Source organism: Centruroides sculpturatus, unplaced genomic scaffold (assembly GCF_000671375.1).
Source record: "Centruroides sculpturatus isolate CEXI.00-Female unplaced genomic scaffold, Cexi_2.0 scaffold101, whole genome shotgun sequence".
In the NCBI taxonomy this organism is placed as follows: domain Eukaryota; kingdom Metazoa; phylum Arthropoda; class Arachnida; order Scorpiones; family Buthidae; genus Centruroides; species Centruroides sculpturatus.
Window position 1 is genome coordinate 516,111 of NW_019384361.1, and position 20,890 is coordinate 537,000.

The window sequence follows — 20,890 nt, forward strand, 5'->3', positions numbered from 1 at the left end:
TAGACAAAACGGGTTTTAACAAAGACATTCAGTATAAACTAGTTTTAACTAGACAAAACGGGTTTTAACAAATACATTTAGTATAAACTAGTTTCAACTAGACAAAACGGGTTTTAACAAAGACATTCAGTATAAACTAGTTTCAACTAGACAAAGCGGGTTTTAACAAAGACATTCAGTATAAACTAGTTTCAACTAGTTAAAACGCGTTCTAACTAAAAATGGGTTTTGACTGTAACATATATTTATTTAGAATTTTATAAGTAAATTCTGTCTGAATTATTTGCGGAATTCTTAGTGAAATACTGTATATCAAAAACAAAATCATTGGCTGAGGTTTGGGAATGTATCAAATGTTATCGTATCATATTATATTATTTTATTCAATCTTCTATTACTTTCTACAATTCAGCAATTAACAACTACGCATTTATTTAATTCTTTCAAGAATTTCTGTATTTATTATATTACTATAGTTTTTCAGTTTTTCAATAACGGGTTGAGTGAAGTTTAACTATACTTCAAACAACTGTTAATGAATAACGATACACTGCACAATTTACAAAACTGTCACATTACAAATTCACAGTTTTGCATTACAAAATAATAAATTTTGTAATGCAGATTTACTTTAGTTTCCTGGAAACTACAGTAAAATTTCAAAAAGATACGTCATCGTCTTACCGTGTATCCAATGTTCTTAAACAACTATTTTCTTAGAAAGGACTCATATTCTCATGTATTGTCTATTACAATATATTAGATGTTGCAATGTTATATTGAAATAAAAATGTTGTAATGTTGTAATGTATTGTATTGTCAATTTTCAAATTTCATGCTTTAGAAATAAATTATCTTTTTAGGTTCTTTAATCTTTTTGGCGATCTACTAGATTTGGAAGTTGTATTTAATAGAACTACCCGGAATATTTTTGAAAATAGCCACTGTTCTGCTTTAATTAAATTCGTGTCTGGATATAAAGATCTGTATGTTGCTCAAGATACCTGGGATAATTATTCATCAATGTTGCGTATTCTTAAAAAATATGTGATGCCTCTCAGACATTACTTGACCAAAGGTTTGTTCCGTTACAGTAAAAACTTATTGCGTTCATTTATTCACAGTAAAATAATTTACAGGTAATAAAATAATACCTGGGCACACGACGACTTTCTCTTCTTATCCAGGATGTATATTTTCCGGAGATGACTTTTATGTTATATCCTCTGGATTGGTACGTTTTCTAATAAAAATTTTTTAAGTTCTAGTATGCATAGTAACCTGTATTTTTCATATTTTAGGTAGCATTAGAAACTTCAATCACAAATACAAATACCAGTTCATTTCAATATATAAAACCAGATCGCGTGGTGTTAGAATGGATTCGTAACCTTCTAGCTAACAGACTGGCTACCGGAGGAAGAAACTGGGCTGCCATTTTCAGTTTATTTAACAGTGGAACGTAAGAATTGATTTTATTATTATTTTTTAAAATATAAATTCTAATATTATTTAATTATTTAGATATAATAATCAATGGATGATTGTGGATTATAAAAAATTTGTTCCGAATGCTAAACCACAAAACGAACTGTTATGGATTTTGGAGCAAATGCCGTAAGTACAAAGATCTATAAAATATAGACTATGACATTTTTGAATAACATTACAAAATTTTAATATGACATAGCCTATATAATATTCGATAATTTAGTTCCAGTTTTAGTTACTACAAGAAACCAGATATAAAATTTATGGATACAATAATCCAGTAATTCAGATATTCATTATGCAAATTCATTCACACGTATTATTTGTGCGGGCTTAGTTGCATAGATATTTTTGTATTGTACCATTATATTGTACTGATAAAATTAAAAATATATATTAATTTTATGCAGATTGGATAAAAATTTATTGATGCCCACAAACTGATAAAACAAGTATAATTTTTAGATAACTTAATTAAAATGATTCAAAAAATAAGTTTCCAGTTTCACGTAAAAGAAGGACAACGGATGTATAGGACAATACAGGGTCTCATTTTATGGTGATGATTAGAAATTATTTTTAAATAAACACAGATTGCAAAACTAAACAATCTCATTTTTCTTCTAGTTTATCTTTTGCAAATAATTTCTCATTCCTAAAATCAAGTAGATAAAGTGAAGAAGCAATTTCAGAATATAAAACACAACGCAATTAAATATATATTAATTTTAAAAAAATCTTACCCTTATATCAACAAGTACAAAGTGTCTGACTTTTTAGATTGCTTTAAACTATATTAAAATTTTTCTTCACATTTAATATGTTGCTTCTTTTAAATTCACATATTTTCGGATATTAGCGAATTGGTGGTTTTTATGAATAATTGTAACTAATAGGAGCAAATATTTATTGTAACATCGTCACAATGCCAGACTGCAATTTTTAATCATGTTTTTAAATTTATTTAATTTAAAATATATGCTCTCCACTTTCAAATTAGTAATGCCTTGCCTCTATACATCATACTTTTCCTATAGCAATCGAGTTATGCCGATCATCCATCTAACTTCTTTAAGGGGAAATTTTTGAATTGAAACGTGACTTCCGTTTTGTATCAGACTTTCTCATATAGTTAATCGGGGTCTCCTAATCTTAAAAATAAACCGATAAACATTCCAAAAAGAAGGAAAGAAATAACAAAAAACGAATTCGAATGTTCATTTGAATTAACTCTAGAAAATTGTGTTTCTCAGATGCAGTTCGCACATGTGTTCAGTTCGTTACAACGGTTATCAATGTGAGAAACCGGGGGCAAAGGGGGTTCCCTATTGACTGCTTAGTCGGCAACGAGTTGGTAAAACCCACTCACTTTTTCACTGGATGGCTATTCGATAAATTGTCGTTGGGATTACAAGATCCTTCCGACGTCATAATTTGACACCAGTTACGATAGTTAAAAATTCGCGTCATAACTCGCGAATCGTAAACGAATGTTGAGAAGAAGGGTGGATTCGACGGTTGAGTGGGAAAGCGCAATGGGTACGTCGAAAGGATGTTCACTATCCCGAGAAAGACAGGTAGGCAGGTTAACGAATAACAACGGTTTAATATATATATATCTATCCTAGATTTCAAAATACTACGAAAATATACATCTAAATACTAAGCGCAAGCCGTCGCTCGCGAGGTTCTAGGGAAATCGTTCCCCTTCTATCTACGTTTAAGGAGAGTTTAAAAGTATGCTAGCAAAATACCAAATATCTTTGCAAGAGAGAAGTTGACTTCTATGACTGGCAACGCGTATATGCATGCGTGTATGATAATTTCTTAGCAGTTGTTGATGAAAAGGGTGACATTTAATCCATTTTCTGTGCGATATTTTCTTAACGATCGCGATTAGAAATATGTTAAAAATTTCTTTAAATTAGCGCAAAATCAGGTCCTCGATCTTACATTAATATAAGTTTGAGAAATATTATTATAAACTTTATACATATATTAAATTTAAGATTTTGCTAAACAGTAACGTAGAATAACGCAACGATCTTAATTTATTAATAAAAATTATAAAATTTTTGAATGTTATTAATATTTTACTTATCTGCAATTTTTTCAAAATATGCACTCTTTCAATACTGATTTTTATCCTACGGAATTATTCATCAAACATTTCCTTCATTTCTTCTCCGGTTCAATACATGCGCCTCTCAAGCAGCAATAAATTCCCCATTGTTGGAAATCCTGAATTCCTTGAGTTTCATCTTTATGTTAATACAAAAAGATAAATCGCAGGATGCATGTTTGTGACTTAGAGAGGTTGTTTAAGAAAGTTTAGACCAATATCACATGAATTCATAGGTGAGTGCGATTCAATGAGCTTAAGCATAATCCTGGTGAAGCCACCATGCAAGAATTGAATCTTAGCTCTTTCAGCTTCTTTACCAGATGTTCAATCTTTTGTAATCTGTTGTAATTCAATCTTTTTTAGTCCTCAGTTAGAAAATTGTTGTAATCATTTGTTTTTTCTTATTAATTAATCGTATTATTGATAGTTTTACATTTGTGGCTGTAAATCGAAGAACCAAGCTTGTGTGAATGCAGAGTCGGCCCTACCATAGGGCGAACGGAGCAGCCGCTCCAGGCGCTAAGTCCTAGGGGGCACCTCAGTAGTAAAGAAAATTAAAGTGTGTAAATTAGGGGCAACCAAGGGGGCGCCATAATAAGATCTCGCTCCATCCTAAGACTTGCCTCGGGCCGGCACTGTGTGAATGTATTGTTTTGACGTGACAAAGACATATCAAAACAATACATCCACTTTTCATCACCACTAATGATTGGGTTCGTTGCATTAGAACTACCTTTTATGAAATTTTTGGAGCATTATAGGAACTACTCTACTCAGTCCAGAGAGCAGCGGTATTCACGATGTAGAGTATATTCAGAAAAAATAAAGTTTTCTTACCTATGTAAATAACATACCGTCCTTGGCGATGTTTATATTAATATTTATACACCGTCAAGGGAGAATGAATGTTACAAATCGTTATACTGTCAATAAAATTATATAATAAACTCATTTCATTGATTTATTTTAAAATATTATTTTTACGTTTTAACTATTTGTTTTACCTTGTAGAAATTATATTGAGAGCAAAGACCAAACAAATACTCTAATTCGACACGGATTTTGGCCTTCTTATAATATTCCGTGAGTGGTCTTTTATCTAAAAAAATTATTTTANATTCTGGCAACACAGCAATGTGAAGCAATGTTTTCAAATCTTCTGTGTCATGATGTAACATGATGACACGTCATAACACGTATTAACACAAACTGTCAGCATAATCAGAATGCGGATTTTTATAGTTTCTACGTAACATTCACCTTACGCCGATGCACATTAGAAAAAAATTAAGACGATAATCAAAGTTAAAGATGGTCCGAACTAATTTCCTTTATTAATTATCTATGTCGCCAAAGATTAGAGCAATCGTTTACTCTCATTATTGTTTTAATTTTACTTGTCTTGTGTCTGAGCTTTTATGCGTAGTCTCCGGAAAATATTTTATATCTAAGCAGATGAATTATTATGTTTAATCTTACAAAATATTCCATGTAATAGCATCAAAAGTTTTATTTCAGGTTGCATTAATACTGGAGCAAGTGAAAGGTTTACAGGACGGATATAAACGAACTCCATCTTTGCCTGATACAAGACCTAATGTTATGGGAGTTATGTAAGTTTTTCAGCAATTAAAAATTTCTTGTCAATTGAAATACATGGTAATAATAATTTAATGAATAAAATAATGTTATCTGTTTTCTTGTTTTATTTCTAAATTTTAAATTTTTAATTTATATAATTTGAAATAACTTTCTGTCTAATTTACAAAATTCCTCCGGATAGATATTTATAAATTTTATTTTGTGTGTTCGTGATTGTAAGTGTGTAGGTGTGTGTTTTTAACGATAAACCAACTACCTCGTATCATAACAATAATTTGATATAATTTACTAAAATTTCAGTAAACGCAATAAACTAGATGGTGTTTTCCTGCCGCCATGAAAAATTCGAGTTACGATCCGATTCGGCAGTGGCTTAAATATTGTTAAACGCAGTAAGGCCCATGACATAAGGAAGCTCAGACCATGCATTGAGCACTGTTTCTACGAAACATTATAAATATGAGAAGTTTTTAATAATAAATTTTTGCTTACTCTTGTACAAATATACTTTATACTCTGCTTACACTTTAACAAAAAATGTTTTTTGTAGAATACTTTTATTTTGTTTATAAATCGTTTTCTAGATTACTTTTGAAATTTTTTTCCTTTCTGTTCGATATTAAATTTACATACAACAAAAGAAATTTTGAATGTACAGTACGTATCTATAATATTTCCTACAATTTGACATTTTAAAATTGGCAGTTTAAAAATTTCATTTAATTCCGGTACTATGGAGGACTCTTTACCATAATTTGCTCAAGGGACTAAAATTTATACTTATGCCACTGCAATCCAGACTGTCGTGATTTCAGTATTTGAAATCAAATACAAATACTCAAAATAAGTAATCGGATTAAATCGTTACTCATTTGTTATCTATAAATTAACACGTTGTTTAATGTATATAGGCCTATATAATGTTTCTTTTATATGATAAAGATCGTTAATTAAATTATTTTTATATATTTAATTATTTTCAGTTGACGAACTATTCGATGCAAAAGAATTATCAATTTATCGCTTATTCTGGGCCAACTTACGATCAACAACCGGTTTTCAAGTGGAGCACAAGTATATATACAGACGTCCCTCACGCTGGTCATCCCGATGAATGGAAATTTGATCCAGTTCTTCATCACTGGTTAAATGTCTAATGTAAAATTTATATACAAATTCATATTATTAAATATTCAGTTAATAATTAAATGTTATTAAATAATTTACAGTACCATATACTAGGATATTTGAGTTACAATACAACATATTTTTCAGCTGATGTTTATAGTAAAATTTTATATTTACGTTCTGAAAACTCAATACATTTTAACAATAGTACGATGAAAATATTTAGTTAAATTCAAAATACAATTATCAGGGAATAATCATCTATAGACATTTTGAAAAACACTCTTCGTTAATTACCTTTATGTTTCAAGTCTCCACCTCACATAGTAATAGTTCATTAAAAGAGATTGTCTTCTTGTTTATTGAATATTTTTGTTTGTTATTTTTCTAAATAAATTATTTATTGCAGTTTATGTTTACCATAAAAGTAATATTATGGTACTGCATGCGTTACTGCGTACAATACAGCCTTTTGTTAACAACCAATTAATTATTTGATAATTAGAAAGTGATGCCTTAAATATTTTACGTTTTAACATTGCTTAAACATAGTATTCATATTTATTACGTAATTTCTTCTTATATGTAGTAGACGTTTTACTATGTTTTAGTAATATTTTTGGAAAGACATTACGCAATTTTATCTGGAGAATTGTATAGGAATTAGAAAGCTCAAACGTTATTCTGTAGACTGGTAGAGCTTTTTATGTGTTACACTAAAATAATTTTTTTTAATGGTTATACGAGTATTAATGCTTTGATACCTGAACATAAGTAATTTTATGTGTGTTTTAATTTATAAAAGCATTGATGTAAATTAATACGCAAATAACACAAATAATGACTTAGTAAATAAAGTATAGGCCTATATTTTATTTATTATTGTTTATTACAATATTTTGTTTAAGAGTAACTTAATACTTTTCTTATATACATTAACAATATATTCGTAAGATGAAATAATTATAAAAAAAATATAACTGTGTTTCATATTACCATGAAAATATAGAAATATAAGAGAGTTCAAAATAAAATTTTTATATAATCTTCGTCTCTAATAAGTGATAATAAGATTTGAAGTTCAGCTATAATTTTGTTTTCCATTGTCTTTCATGATTATAAAGCATTAATTTATATCTGATGATAAATTGAATATCATTCCGTATTTCTGGCAAAAAAATCCGAGACTGTTCTCTCGTATTTGTCTGAATAATATCTGTAGTGTGATACGTGAGGAGTCTGATCCCATCTGTAAAAATCTATAATGATCTTCAGTTGTAATCATTGTCGATAACATACGGCATACATATGACAACTTAACTTCTGCCGGATCACTATCAAAAATACATCCTCTGATCTAAAATATAACATTTTAAATTAAATAATTAATAATTTAAAGTTATTAATTTAAATACTTACGGTGTATATCTCGTTTCTTTTTAATCTTGGACTGGAGTCTACATTAGAGAATGAGACACTGCTAGAAAACCGAGAATCGTATTTGTCTCCCATCTCCTTGACAAATTGATGCAACAAGACAAATTATTGTTACATAAACAATGTTATTTATAACAATTCTGTGCAAATAATAAACCTTTTATACTTATGTTACATAAATATTCATTGTTAAGTTTATTAAATAAAAATTATATTTACAAAATGTAAAGGCGAGTAAAGTAAAAAGAAATAATGAATTTCTTATGAAAAATTAAATTACAGTAGTCGTATATTTTAATGTTATATAAATATAATTTGAGTTAAGTAATTTATTATTTTATATTTTTTTTACAAAAGGCATATGTGAAAATATAAATAACGTTAATAAATATAGGCCTATAAGAAATAAATGTTCTAATAGAACATGAAAATAAATGGGAATAGGATAATAATAATCTAAATGATGTATAGGGGCAAGCCGCTACTAATTTGAGGTGGAGAGCACATATTTCAATTTAAATTAATTAAAAATATGATTAAAAATTGCAGCTCGGTATTGTGACGATGTCACAATAAATACTTGTTCGTTTATTAATCAATTTTTCTTAAAATTTCAGAGTAATTATTTTTATTTCTTGTTGGATCTTTAATAACCTGTCAGTTTGCACACAGAGCATTTTCAAAACTTCGAAACCGTAAAAAGAAATCAATTATACCGCAATGAACAACGTCTTATTAGAGAGAACAGGCATTAAACCTTACTTTGTTTATTCAAACGGTTTTAAGAACCGAACTTGTATATTAAAATATGAATAGGGAATATAATTATTATATGAATAAAATTTTAATTAGTTGGAAACATTCCACAAACTATAATAAAATATTAGTAGTTCTATTTATTTTGATGTAGTTATTACCATTTATTTTATAGATCAGTGTTTTTCAACCTTCTTGAATACGCAACTCCTTTACAGGGGTCGCCAGAATTAAAAGTTCTGGCGACCCCCCAAGGCCATATTAAAACTATGTCAGTGATTTTAAAACTACTGTACGTATTTAATTTTCTTTCTGTAGAGATTTAAATATCGATAAAAAAAAAACAATTGTAATGTAAAATAAACAGACACAGACTTCTCACTGAAACTGTAGGTTTTTTTATTGTAGTGTAGGACCTACAAGCACTTGTCCTTTTCTTTTACCTGCGACCCTCCGCGTATGGCTTTGCGACCTCCCTGGGGGTCGCGACCCACAGGTTGAAAAACACTATTATAGATAGCTTTATGCATAAGTATTTCAGTTCAATATTAATAGTTTCATATAAGAAAATACCGAAAATTATTGGTTTGAATTTTGAAACGTTAAAACATTTCAAAATTCTAACCAAAATAATCTTGCTGATTATTTTAATTGTTCTATAGATAATCCTTTATAGGCTTGTATAAACTGAATATCTTCAGATATAAATACTTAGATATCTATTGGATAGTTATTACGTTCAAAGTTTTAATATATTTTTTTTCAAAGCAGCATATTTTCACTAATATTTAACAAAAATACAGAGACGGGTACTGGAATGTGCATCACTGGAGTTGTGATCAAGTTGCTCTCTGCTAGTTGTGGACAACATAATGTTTTTATCCTCTGAGGCCCGCAGTATGAAAAAATACGTTGTTTTTTTTAACAAATCAAACATTTATTATATATACAAATACATGGAAAAGTACTGTCAGTTTTTTAATTTCTGAAATACATCATTTTAGTCATTATTAATAAGGTGGTTACAAGACGAAACCACCGAGCCTCATTGTCCTAATTTATCTAATAAACCATGAAATATTCCCGTGTTTTGTGCAATTTTCAGTATCTAATTTTCACTCATTTTGCATTTTATGTAATATAAGTTTTTGTAATATATAACATCATAAGTCAAATTTTATATGTATAACTTGTATTTATAAAATATATTTTTTTTTACCTGGAGTTAGTAAAAATATCACTTTTTATGATTCCACATAATTTCTAATGTTCCTTCTTCATTGTATTCTCAATTATACAATTTGAAATTGTAAAAACTCCAAAAAAATTCATGGATTTAAAAAGAATTCAATTTTTCTGATTACAAAAAAGACAAAATCTATCATTTTGTCTTTTTTCGTTGTCAGAAAAATTGAATTCTTTTAAATCACATAAAATCGCTTTCTACAGAAAAAAACTTTTAGAAACGTTAGTTAGGGTCATTTAACTCAAATAACTGAAAGTAGTTTTATTTCATAACCAAACAACCATTAAAAAAATTAATAATAGGCCAATATAGTTTCAGTACTAAATACATTCGTATTATTATTCTAAGTTAATGGGAAAAAAAGTCGGTGTAAATAAGTCAGAATAATAATAAGGTATGAACATAATTAACCATTGTTGAAGTTTTGCTATAGACAATTTTTGAAAATGTATTCTCATTCCAGCAATTAGGAATAAACGCGAGCATTTTTCCTCAATTTGAATGGAATTGCTTTTAATATTGTATTTTGGAAGGAATCACATTTAATATCGATAAATGAATTTAGGGTTAAATGTATTATTTTGAAATTTTAATGTTAATACCTCGAAAATGAATGTGAAGAAATCTGATCAATTTCATATCATTAACCAGATCAATAAGATCGAGTGTAATTTTTAGGAACTACTGTATTTTTTTCTATTAAACATATAACTCAGATTCAGTAACAGTAAAGCTGATCATAAGACTTATTAAAATATTCTATAATTTAGTTTTTTAACAAAATTTATTTAATTTATGCATGTCTTGTCTCTTTAATCCGACATTAAGTTCGGTAGACTATCATTACAGCTTTCAGGTTAGACACTTCTTTTATTGTTTCGACATATGCATTTCGGACTTATATGAATGTTACGTCCCTCTTCAGTGCAATACTGTGGTTCTGTCTCCTAAAACCACGGTGTACAACGGGTAAGATTGGAAAGATTTTAAAATAATAATTGCAGTTGATAATTGCAGTTACTGCAACGTTATATCGTAGAACATACACATTCTTTAAAACTTGTACTTATATAAGATTTTATGAGCAAATGTTAAAAGTTTCCCGTATTAATGGTGAAAATGTATTTGGGGTGTTTTTAATGGCTGTATTTTAAAATCTTTCCAATGTTACCCGTGTACACCGTAGTTTTAGGAGACAGAACCATAGTATTGCACTGAAGAGGGACTTAACATTTATATAAGTCCGAAATGCATATGTCGAAACAATAAAAGAAGTGTCTAACCTGAAAGCTGTAATGATAGTCTACCGAACTTAATGTCGGATTAAAGAGACAAGACATACATAGAACATAATAACAGCTATCCAAAAGTGATATTTTTATTTAATTTAATTTTTAAATTTGATAATACTGACTTATGTTATTTTACTAAGCCAGCAAAGTCATTGCTATCTTAAAAACAATATTGGAGATAAAAACTTATTTTCTATTTGAACTGTTATATCAAAAATTATTGTGTAGGAAAAAAATTAATTGATATTATCTAGTATGTCGGCATCTCAATGTAAACTATAGACATAATCAAAAAAAGTATTATCTTTACTTATATGATATTTCATAACGTTATTATACTTGGAGTAGTAAAAGTGTATTTTACAAAACGCATATAGTAAATATTCTCTTCATTCTCTATACAAACTCTACTTTATTCTTTCTACATTTTTCAGGACTTTAATCCAGCGATTATACATTAATTTTTCCCTGGTGACGCGAAAATTATTAACATTTATTATAGTGGCGCCTGTTTCTCATACCATATATTTAATACAATTAATACTATCTAAAACTTTTAGTTAAAAAAAATAACTTTTCTTGCTTGTTTACATACTTTAATATTCTTTTCCTCTGTTCAAAATAAAGTATTAATATTTAAACATGGTATAACTTATGTGACTGTTCTAACGTAACGTGTATTTTATTCAATATCTCAGGATGGAGTAAAGATTAAGTAACGAAATTTGGCACGGTAACTTTTATGTAAGAGGCATTGATACTAATATATTTTGGTGGTTAAAGGTCGAGGGGATGGGAAGATAGAGATAAGTCACGTATCACGGTAGTAACAAGTAAAATCTTTATTAAGTCCGACCTCACCCGAGATACGACACATGATATCCTTCTAACTCCCTACTCCTTCGACCTTTAACCACCAAAATTTATTAGCGTCAATGCCCCTTAAACAATAGCTGCCGTGTAAATTCCGTTTCTTCATCATTACTCCATTCTGAGATATTAAACGAAATAAATGCGAACACACGCACGCACACACTGAATTTTTTCGTTTGAATCTTTTGGGTTTAGGAGGTTTCAAAACGTCCAAATTTGCGGAGAGTCCAATTTGCCCGATTATCTTATAAACATAACATCCGGGAAAGTAAAAACCGAATATGATACATTATAACTAGTCAATGATTACTCAATTATCCAAACTATATATTTTATTTTCATTAACAGGACATAAACATTTATGGAAAACACGAATCACAAGAGTTATTTGTTTATCATTTTATCCCTTGATTTTAAATTGTATTTGAACATTTTTCAAGTAAACAATACTTCAAACTTTCGTATGGAATTAGATAACACAAGTGAAGTTATTTCTGTTTTGTTTGCAGATAATTTATACCGCGTTGACCAAAAATAATTTTCTTATAAATATATATAATTACGTAGAAACATTGCAAAGCCACGTGTATATCATAGATTATAAAGAACTCTATAAATCTATAAAATGCGTATGAAATTCATATCAATTCACAATATATTATTCCTTGTGAATTGCAAAATTTTGAAAAATAATATTTCAAACAAAACATATTTGATTTGAGAATAACTTTAATAGTTAAATAATGAAAAATAGCTATATCTACTATGAATAACATAAAATCAAAAATACTTTCGATTAAACTTTATCTTCAAATAAATTCTTCAAACAATTTCATATACATATAATTTCAATTGACAAAATTATTTGTAATCTGAAAAAGTAACTAGTTGACAGTTTGAATAACTTCTAAGTAACAAAAATATATTTGAAAATTAAAATTACTAACATTTAATAAAATATAAAATTTAAAAATAGAAAGACTTTCATTGTAAATATAATAATAAAAATACTGTTTCAAATATTAAGGTACATTTTGAAATACACATATCAATATTAAAATTTATATATATTAACATCTAAGTATATGAAAATTATAAAATATAAATTGTGGCAGTAGCAAGATATCTTCAAGTTTTTATAAGTTTGATTTCAGTCTCACATTTAATTAGTTCAAAACATTATATACATATACAGGGCTTTTGAAAATGATTGTTGGGTTAGTAAATATCATTGTCACTATCATTTACAAGGAGAAAAAATAAGTTTTATATTGATTTGCCACTACGCTTGCCGATTTTTTTCCAGTGTGTTATATGTGTTATTTACGATCTCTTCTTGTCACTCTCAGATATCAATCCGGTAGTCCGATCCCTGCCACACATGCTGTAGCGCAGGGATAGGCAACTTTTTTTTATGTAAGGGCCGCATACGAAAGAAAAGAGAAGAAAAATGCCGGTAAATCACAATTATTTATTCATATGTAATTATAAATTAGCATAGGTATACTTAATTTAGCTTCTGGAACTGATGTAAACATAATATATCGGAAATTATTTGGTTAAATATTAGTCACTGCTAGTTTTAAATTATTTTCGATGTGAGTCTGTTAGCCGGTTTCTTGTTTTCATTTTTACTAAATTCATTGCGGGAAAAACTATTTTCATACATAAGTTTTAGAAAAGAGCGTTTGAATTTTTGCTGCATACTTCCTTAAGCTGGGAAATTAATATATTTATTCATATTTTACGTGACGCGGGCCGCAAAAAATATTAACGCGGACCGCATGCCCCAGGTTGCCCATCCCTGCCAGTGTAGCGTGTCACTGGTGTTGATTTCGATGGCATCAATAATGCTTATGTTCAGTTCGTCAGTGGTTTGGGGTAGGGAAGGGACGTAAACGACATTCTTCACGTAGCCTCAGAACAAAAATCGCACGATGTGAAATCACGAGAATGGCAAATTTGGTGATTTTGGTCAGAATCGATCCACCGCTGCATAAGATTATTCTTCTTTAATCGTCATTTATTTGAGAACAGTGCTACTAGGTTGTCGTTTCCGATCGCAGTTTTTAAATACATGCGATCAGAAACGACAACTTAGCTGATTAACAATAGTCCTAATCCCAACAATCGTTCTGAAAAACCTTATATATATAAATTACGTACAAATGTAGATCATATGTAGATGTATATATATATATGTATATGTATATCGTATAATAATAATTAACAATAAATCAAATAAAATAATATTCAAATCAATAATAAATCAAATCAAATAATATTTCAAAAATGTAACTACATTCAGTATGAAATGGCTAAATTTTAAGCAGCAGTTATTATTAAACAACATAAATATAATGTTTTCTAATATTTTACACAGAAACTACAAAATGAAATTACAAAGTTCTTTCCATCTGCATGGCATTTCTGGAAGTACTTTTTGGTCGTTTCACGTAGAATATGATGATGCCTATTAACTGGAATAGAAGAATTTAATTAGAGAATTTCTTCAATTTAATAAATACGAGTAATAACTAATTAAATAGAAAACAATATACCAAAACAATTGCATCGATAGCACCAACGGCTGCAAGAATTTTTAATTTAGTCATCATTTTGTCCATAAAATCTTGACCAGTCATGACGGTATTCTAAATAAAATATAATTAAATATTTAACAATATTCTTACTTTGCTGAAAATTAGAAATTAATGAAACAGAATAAAAATTATCTAATTAATTTTGTATGAAATTATCACATTTTAATATTTAAACTTTTGTTTACTGTTGCTTTACAGATTCTTATAATAAACGTAAACATGAATAAACATACAGTAGAGCCTCGATTATCCGACCCCCGATTAACTGACACCTCGGTTAACCGACCGTCCTAGTCGGCAAATTTCAAATGTCCGCTAGTGATATGGCGCTACAATATTTGGCTATGTCTTGGCTACTTTAATATTATTTTTACGTGTTTTAGTTGGCAACACTCATTCGACCATGAAAGGGAGCCAGTATTTAAACGAGGCTTAATTTTCTAATTTTTAACGATACAATAGCGACGATTATTATTTAAAAAAATTTTTGTTAGGCTTAACATCGATGAAAATTCAACACGAAGTAGGTTAATAGCGATATACTAATATACTAATTACATGGGATATAATAATATACTACACTAATAATGGATTTTTTCATACTTTTCGGTTATCCGACTTTTCAATTATCCGACCAACCCCAGTCCCCAATTGAGTCGGATAATCGAGGCTCTACTGTATGTTAACTAACACATTGGCCAAGACGATATTAATATGTCACTGTGTTAATTAATTTAATTTTATTATTTTACTGTGCCATCGTTCTGGAATGTTTTTAATTGTTTAATTGGCTTACGGTGGATGAGTAACTTTTAATAAAAGGTCGACTTCAGCGGAAAAAGAAAGTTTTGTTTCATTTCATTTCATTTCACCACAGAGGAGTAGTATAGCACTCAGCTTTGTCACTCCGGAAGAAACAGGAAGGAAGAGTCGGTCTTATAGAAGACGACCAATCCGAGGAAGGGAGACAGAAATGCCTTCCGGGAGGACTTGGGGGAAAGCTGGCACCTATTCAGGCGTCATTGGCAAGGAGGAAAACCCGGAAAAAACTCCCGCTGCCAGCTCGTCCGAGTGAGGCGCGAACCTCCGATCGAACTCCGGCGTTTAGGGTCTGGTCACCACTATCAAGCGGAAGTTTTGTTTCTGACGTGTGTGAAAGGACGTAATGAAGATGTTCATAGTTTCTTCTATTTTTTAAATAATAAACATAATTTACATAAAAATTAAAAGTTCAAGTAATGATAAATTTAACTTAAATTTCCTATTGCGATAAATTTATATAAATCTGTTAATATTGCCCATTACACGGTTGACAATATTACAGATTTACAATTGAAATGTTCGAACTGTCCTCAAATACTGATTGCGAAACACAGTACATTGCGTCAAACAAAATAGAATAATTACATAAAAAATACTTGTAATTATCCTTTTTAATTATATTATTACAGAAACTAAAATTCTAAAATTGCATTTTATAGCAAATAGCATCGATAGACCACTCCTTTAAAAATTATAATCTTGAATTATTGTAGTGTTTCGAGCCAAATATACCCAGTAATTGTATACAGTATGGACGGACATTTACGAAAATGTTCTGTAAATTATTAGCGAATTGAAAATAATTTTAACGTAATTGATGCACGATAAGAACAACAAGACGGCATACTTAAATAATGCACCAAATAACGTTCACCAACACACAAACAACAATAACCTTTATCTATCGTTTGACCAGAAAATGGCGGCTTATTATCATGAACACCCTCTCGACCAATCATAGATAGTAACTGTTGGCCAAAAACCACGGAAAAAGCGTGTCGTTACTTTTATATCTAGGACTTTAAACTATACTTAAGTTTAACGCTGCGCTCGACTTACAAGTTAGTGCCAATTTCAGAGGCAAACAAATAGCGTCGCTAAATCGAAGTTGGACTGCATTATATAATTTATTTTTCTTTGTGCGTAATTGTTTACCCATGTAATTCATGTAAACTTTCTACGGAATTTGTTATTGAATTAGCAAATTATAATTTATCTAGTTAAAGATAAATTATTAGTTTATATATGGCCACTTTAATATGGCTACAATTATTCTTTCTACAGTGGACCTTTAAAAGAATAATTGTAGCCGTATTAAAGTGGCCATATATAATATAACGAGCACCTCTCATAACGAGTAATTCGCATAACAAGCAAAACGTAAAAAATGACTCCCTTAACGAGCGACAAGGAGAGAGGAAGTCCCGGATTGTGCGCATGCTCCATCAATCTGTTTACTGTTTAGCACTCGTTCCACTAGCATCTTAGTATCGCTTGTAATCACACATTTTTCCAAACTTGTGTTCACACATATTACATATAAACATCAACAATCACAGCCCGTTATATAATAAACGCGCAAAGCCATATGCCAAATTCTTGGGCTATGTAAAGGCTATAATTAAATATTACAAAATTAATTAATTTGGCTAGAGGTAGGCAATTATGCTGCCATCTCGTATTAAACTTAATAATTATAAATAAATAATTTTTGAAATTAAAAATTACATAGCCCAAGAATGTGGGATATCGTTTGGCGTGTTTATCAGACATTTATTTGTGATTTTTTTTGTTTTCTGTAAATCAAATTTGTATTTCATGTTGGTTAATTCCGCGTTAAAAGATGAAGATGATTCACGCTCCTTAACAATGTACACTCACTAGCTATTGAATTAAAAACAGCAGTTTAATAATTTATTGGACCACCTTTAGTTCGAATTACAGTAAGACCCCGCTTAACATTGCCTCGGTCAACGCTGATTCAATATAACGTGGTCTGCTGGAAACCTAAAAAACGCTCAAAATTTACGCTGATTCAAATTATCGCGGAATTTCATTGATTCGTATATAATGCGATTATTTACGAACACAAACCAATCAAAACAAGGTGGCAATTCATCGTAGCGCTGTACTTCCCTTAAATATATGTTTGTTTTGTGCAAATTTGGAAAAAAATACAACATTATGGATGCCGTAGGAAATATCGACTTCGCTTGGTAAGAATTATCTGATAAATGCATGAACGGAGTGTGGAAGAAGTTATGGCTGGAGGTATCCAAGAATTCTCAACGAGAAGAGCAGAGCCGTAACTAGGGTATGGCCAATGTGGCTCCCCCGCCATAGGCGCCAACGAAAAGGTTTCGGTATAATATGTATTTGAAATTAATAACACAAAAAAACTTTTATATTTATATAGTATTTTTGAACTGTAATTTCTACTAACATATATTTCAAAAATTGTGTAGTTTACATTGTTTACAAACCGGTTGACCTGGAGAACAGCTGTTATCAGCTTTTCCGGGTAGTTGTCATGTACGCCTCAGAGTAATATTGGTTTAAAGCAGGAGGGGAGCTAACTTATTGCATCTATTCAAATATAACACGAAATTTTCGATTTTTATGCTATTAAAATACGGGAGAACCGAAAAAAAGCTACGGGAAAAAATTTTACTGAATAAAAAAGAAAAAAAAAACATATTGATGTCATAAACAACATCCAATAGCGTTTAAAAAACTTTACCCATGTCAAATCCGTCAAATAGAAGTTTAGAACGATTTTATTAATTTGATATAAAAAACTCTTATAAAAACAATAGCGCAATTAATTAGCTAATTAATAAATCGTCATTAAAAAATTTTGTGGCAAAAATAATTCATGAAATTTGCGTAGGTGACCACTTCGGTTGTAGGCTAGGAGGGGTGACGCGTGCCCACCAGTGGCCGAGTGAACTCCGTCTCCGCTCATAGCGGCGGTGACCAGACCCTAAACACTGGAAATTCGGTTGTGGATTCGCGCCTCGATTGGACAGCTGACAGCTTGGAGTTTTCCGGGTTTTCTCCTTCCAATGACGCCTAAATAGGGGCCATCTCCCCATAAAAGTCTTTTCGGAAGGCTTTCTATTTCCCTTCGTGTTTCTTCCAGTCGTCTTATATAAGGCCAGCTCTTCCGTCGCCTTGTGATCTATCTCCTGTCTCTCTTCCCTTCGGAGTAAAAGCGAATAGCAATACACTCCTCTATCTGCCCAGGAAAGGAAAGGTGAGGAGGGGATGGCGCATTTCTTCTGCTTGGGTCGAAAAGGTGAGAGGGAGTGCATTGTACGAACGTATTAGAATCTCATCCTTTCATAAATGTTACTGTTTAGTGAGTTTTTTTTTTGTCAAATTTAGTAATAAAAAATATTACATTTTTTAAAATTGCTATAATAAAATGTCTACAAAAAAGAAAAAATCTGACTGGGAAAATAAAAAACAAAAAAAAGACAATCAGAAGAACAAAAAACCAATATAAAATATTAGACAAATGGTGCATAAGTGTTAAATCCTAGAATCTCGGACCATGAACAATCAATAGAACACACAAATTGTTATACAACTTGGAAAATTCTAGAAAAAACATTAAAACTGGACAAAATCTCATTGATAGTGTTGTGCAAAAACAAATAATGGTAGAAGTTAATAAGTGGCGCCATATTCTTAAAATTGTTCTAAATTGTGTTTTGTGCTACAAATAATTTAGCTTTAAGAGGAACGCATGAAAACTTCACCGAGAATAATGTGAATAGAGGCATTTTTTATAATTTCATTGAACTTGTCAGCAAATATGACACTACTTTAAAAACCATCTTTAAAGAAACAAGTATCGTATTTAAGTCCAAAAATCCAAAACGAATTAATTTTTTTACTAGCATCTAAAGTTTGAAACAAAATTATAAATAATATAAAGACAGAAAAATATTTTAGCATAATAATTGATAGTACTCCTGATATATCTCAAAAAGAACAAGTAAGGCAGATTATCAGATATGTCAAAATTGAAAATGAAATGGTAACTATCGAAGAGAGATTTGTTGATTTTGTACTATCAAAATGTAAAACAGGACAAAGACTTGCAATCGAAGTTTTGGATAAGTTAAAAAATGATGGTTTAGATTTTAAAAACATAAGAGGACAAGGGTACGATAACGGAGCAAACATGGCCGGAGTATATAATGGCATGCAAGCACATACAGCACGATTAAACTATCTTGCCAAATTTGTTCCTTGTGCCGCGCATTCGCTTAATTTAATTGAAGTGCACGCAGCAAGCATTACCGTGGAGACGTTTTCATTTTTTGGAATAATCCAGAAATTATTTAATTTTTTTGCTTCTTACACCAGAAGATGGGAAAAAATTACAACATTACTAAAGACAGCACTAAAAGGACATAGCGACACGAGATGGTGCTCTAAATCACGTTCAGTAAGTCATTTAAAACATCAAATTAATGAAGTTATAGAAGTCCTTAAAGAAATATCAAAAGATTCTTCATTTGGAGACAGCTAGAATTATTATTAGACATATTGAATCATAGAATTTTATTTTTATGTTAATTACGTGGAAAAATATTTTAGCCAAAATAAACGTTGTAAATAACCAATTACAGGATAAATCGCAAGACATTTTTCGCTCTTCTGAACTATTAAATGGACTAGTATCTTTTTTCAACATTTTAGAAATAAGCAGTATGATATTATCATGTTAGAATGCAGATAAAAATGTGCAGAGTTGGGAATTGATTCAATACCCAAGATGAAGTAAAAGACAAAAGAAAACTGTTACATGGAGAAACAGAAGGAACTATACTTTCAAATCAGGATGAATTAAAACATTTGTTTTATGAAGTTGTTGACAATATTATATCCCAATTTATCGATTTATAAATATGTCTTCAATATTATCAATTTTTGATTTTTTAAATGGAAAAAATTGGGTTACCATGCCATTAGTAGATTTTAAAAAAGCTGCAGTCGACTGTTGCATTGTATATAGTGAATTGGATGCAATGCAATTAGTAAATGAATTAGATCGCTTTCAAATTCAAGCAAAAATAATATTTAAAAATTTGATATCTTTACACCATTTACAAATATTAGAGGGAATGGTTAAGTAGAATGGATCTCTGTGAGTCTTATAGACTAATATTGTAGTTGTTTGAAAGCGTCGATTACATTTATTTATTATTCTTTGAGATAACGCCATTTGGGCGACCGTGGAACACTTTGTTGCATCGCTACACCTGTTTGTAAATTCACTAGTAGATTAATAGTATATTATTGTATATATTTGTTTCTTAACGTTGTTATAACAATATTCTTTAACACTTTCAAATGCCAAAATTGATTGATTGTGAAATTGTTCGAATTTTATTACATTTAAATTCATTAAATAATGTGTTATATTTTGTTAAAAAACATAATAAAAGGTTATTTATAAAAATATTTTTAAAATTATTTATATATATACGGTATATACGAT

The 20,890-nt window shown here is 29.8% G+C and overlaps 2 protein-coding genes across 2 annotated transcripts in view; one reads left to right on the top strand and one right to left on the bottom strand.

Moving 5' to 3' along the window:
* The window catches only part of LOC111641173 (putative phospholipase B-like 2), a 21,499-nt gene extending 15,267 nt beyond the window's left edge, over positions 1-6,232 (top strand). Inside the window, exons 4-9 of the mRNA XM_023387299.1 lie at positions 864-1,078; positions 1,140-1,234; positions 1,302-1,462; positions 1,525-1,617; positions 4,628-4,699; positions 6,202-6,232. Coding sequence (XP_023243067.1) covers positions 864-1,078; positions 1,140-1,234; positions 1,302-1,462; positions 1,525-1,617; positions 4,628-4,699; positions 6,202-6,205 — 640 coding nt within the window. The 3' untranslated portion in view covers positions 6,206-6,232. The remainder of the gene's footprint in view (positions 1-863; positions 1,079-1,139; positions 1,235-1,301; positions 1,463-1,524; positions 1,618-4,627; positions 4,700-6,201) is intronic.
* Positions 6,233-13,470: 7,238 nt separating this feature from the next.
* The window catches only part of LOC111641182, a 37,717-nt gene continuing 30,297 nt past the window's right edge, over positions 13,471-20,890 (bottom strand). Inside the window, exons 5-6 of the mRNA XM_023387312.1 lie at positions 14,512-14,604; positions 13,471-14,430 (exon numbers count right to left, since the gene is read on the bottom strand). Of these exons, the coding sequence (XP_023243080.1) occupies positions 14,350-14,430; positions 14,512-14,604 (174 nt within the window). The 3' untranslated portion in view covers positions 13,471-14,349. The remainder of the gene's footprint in view (positions 14,431-14,511; positions 14,605-20,890) is intronic.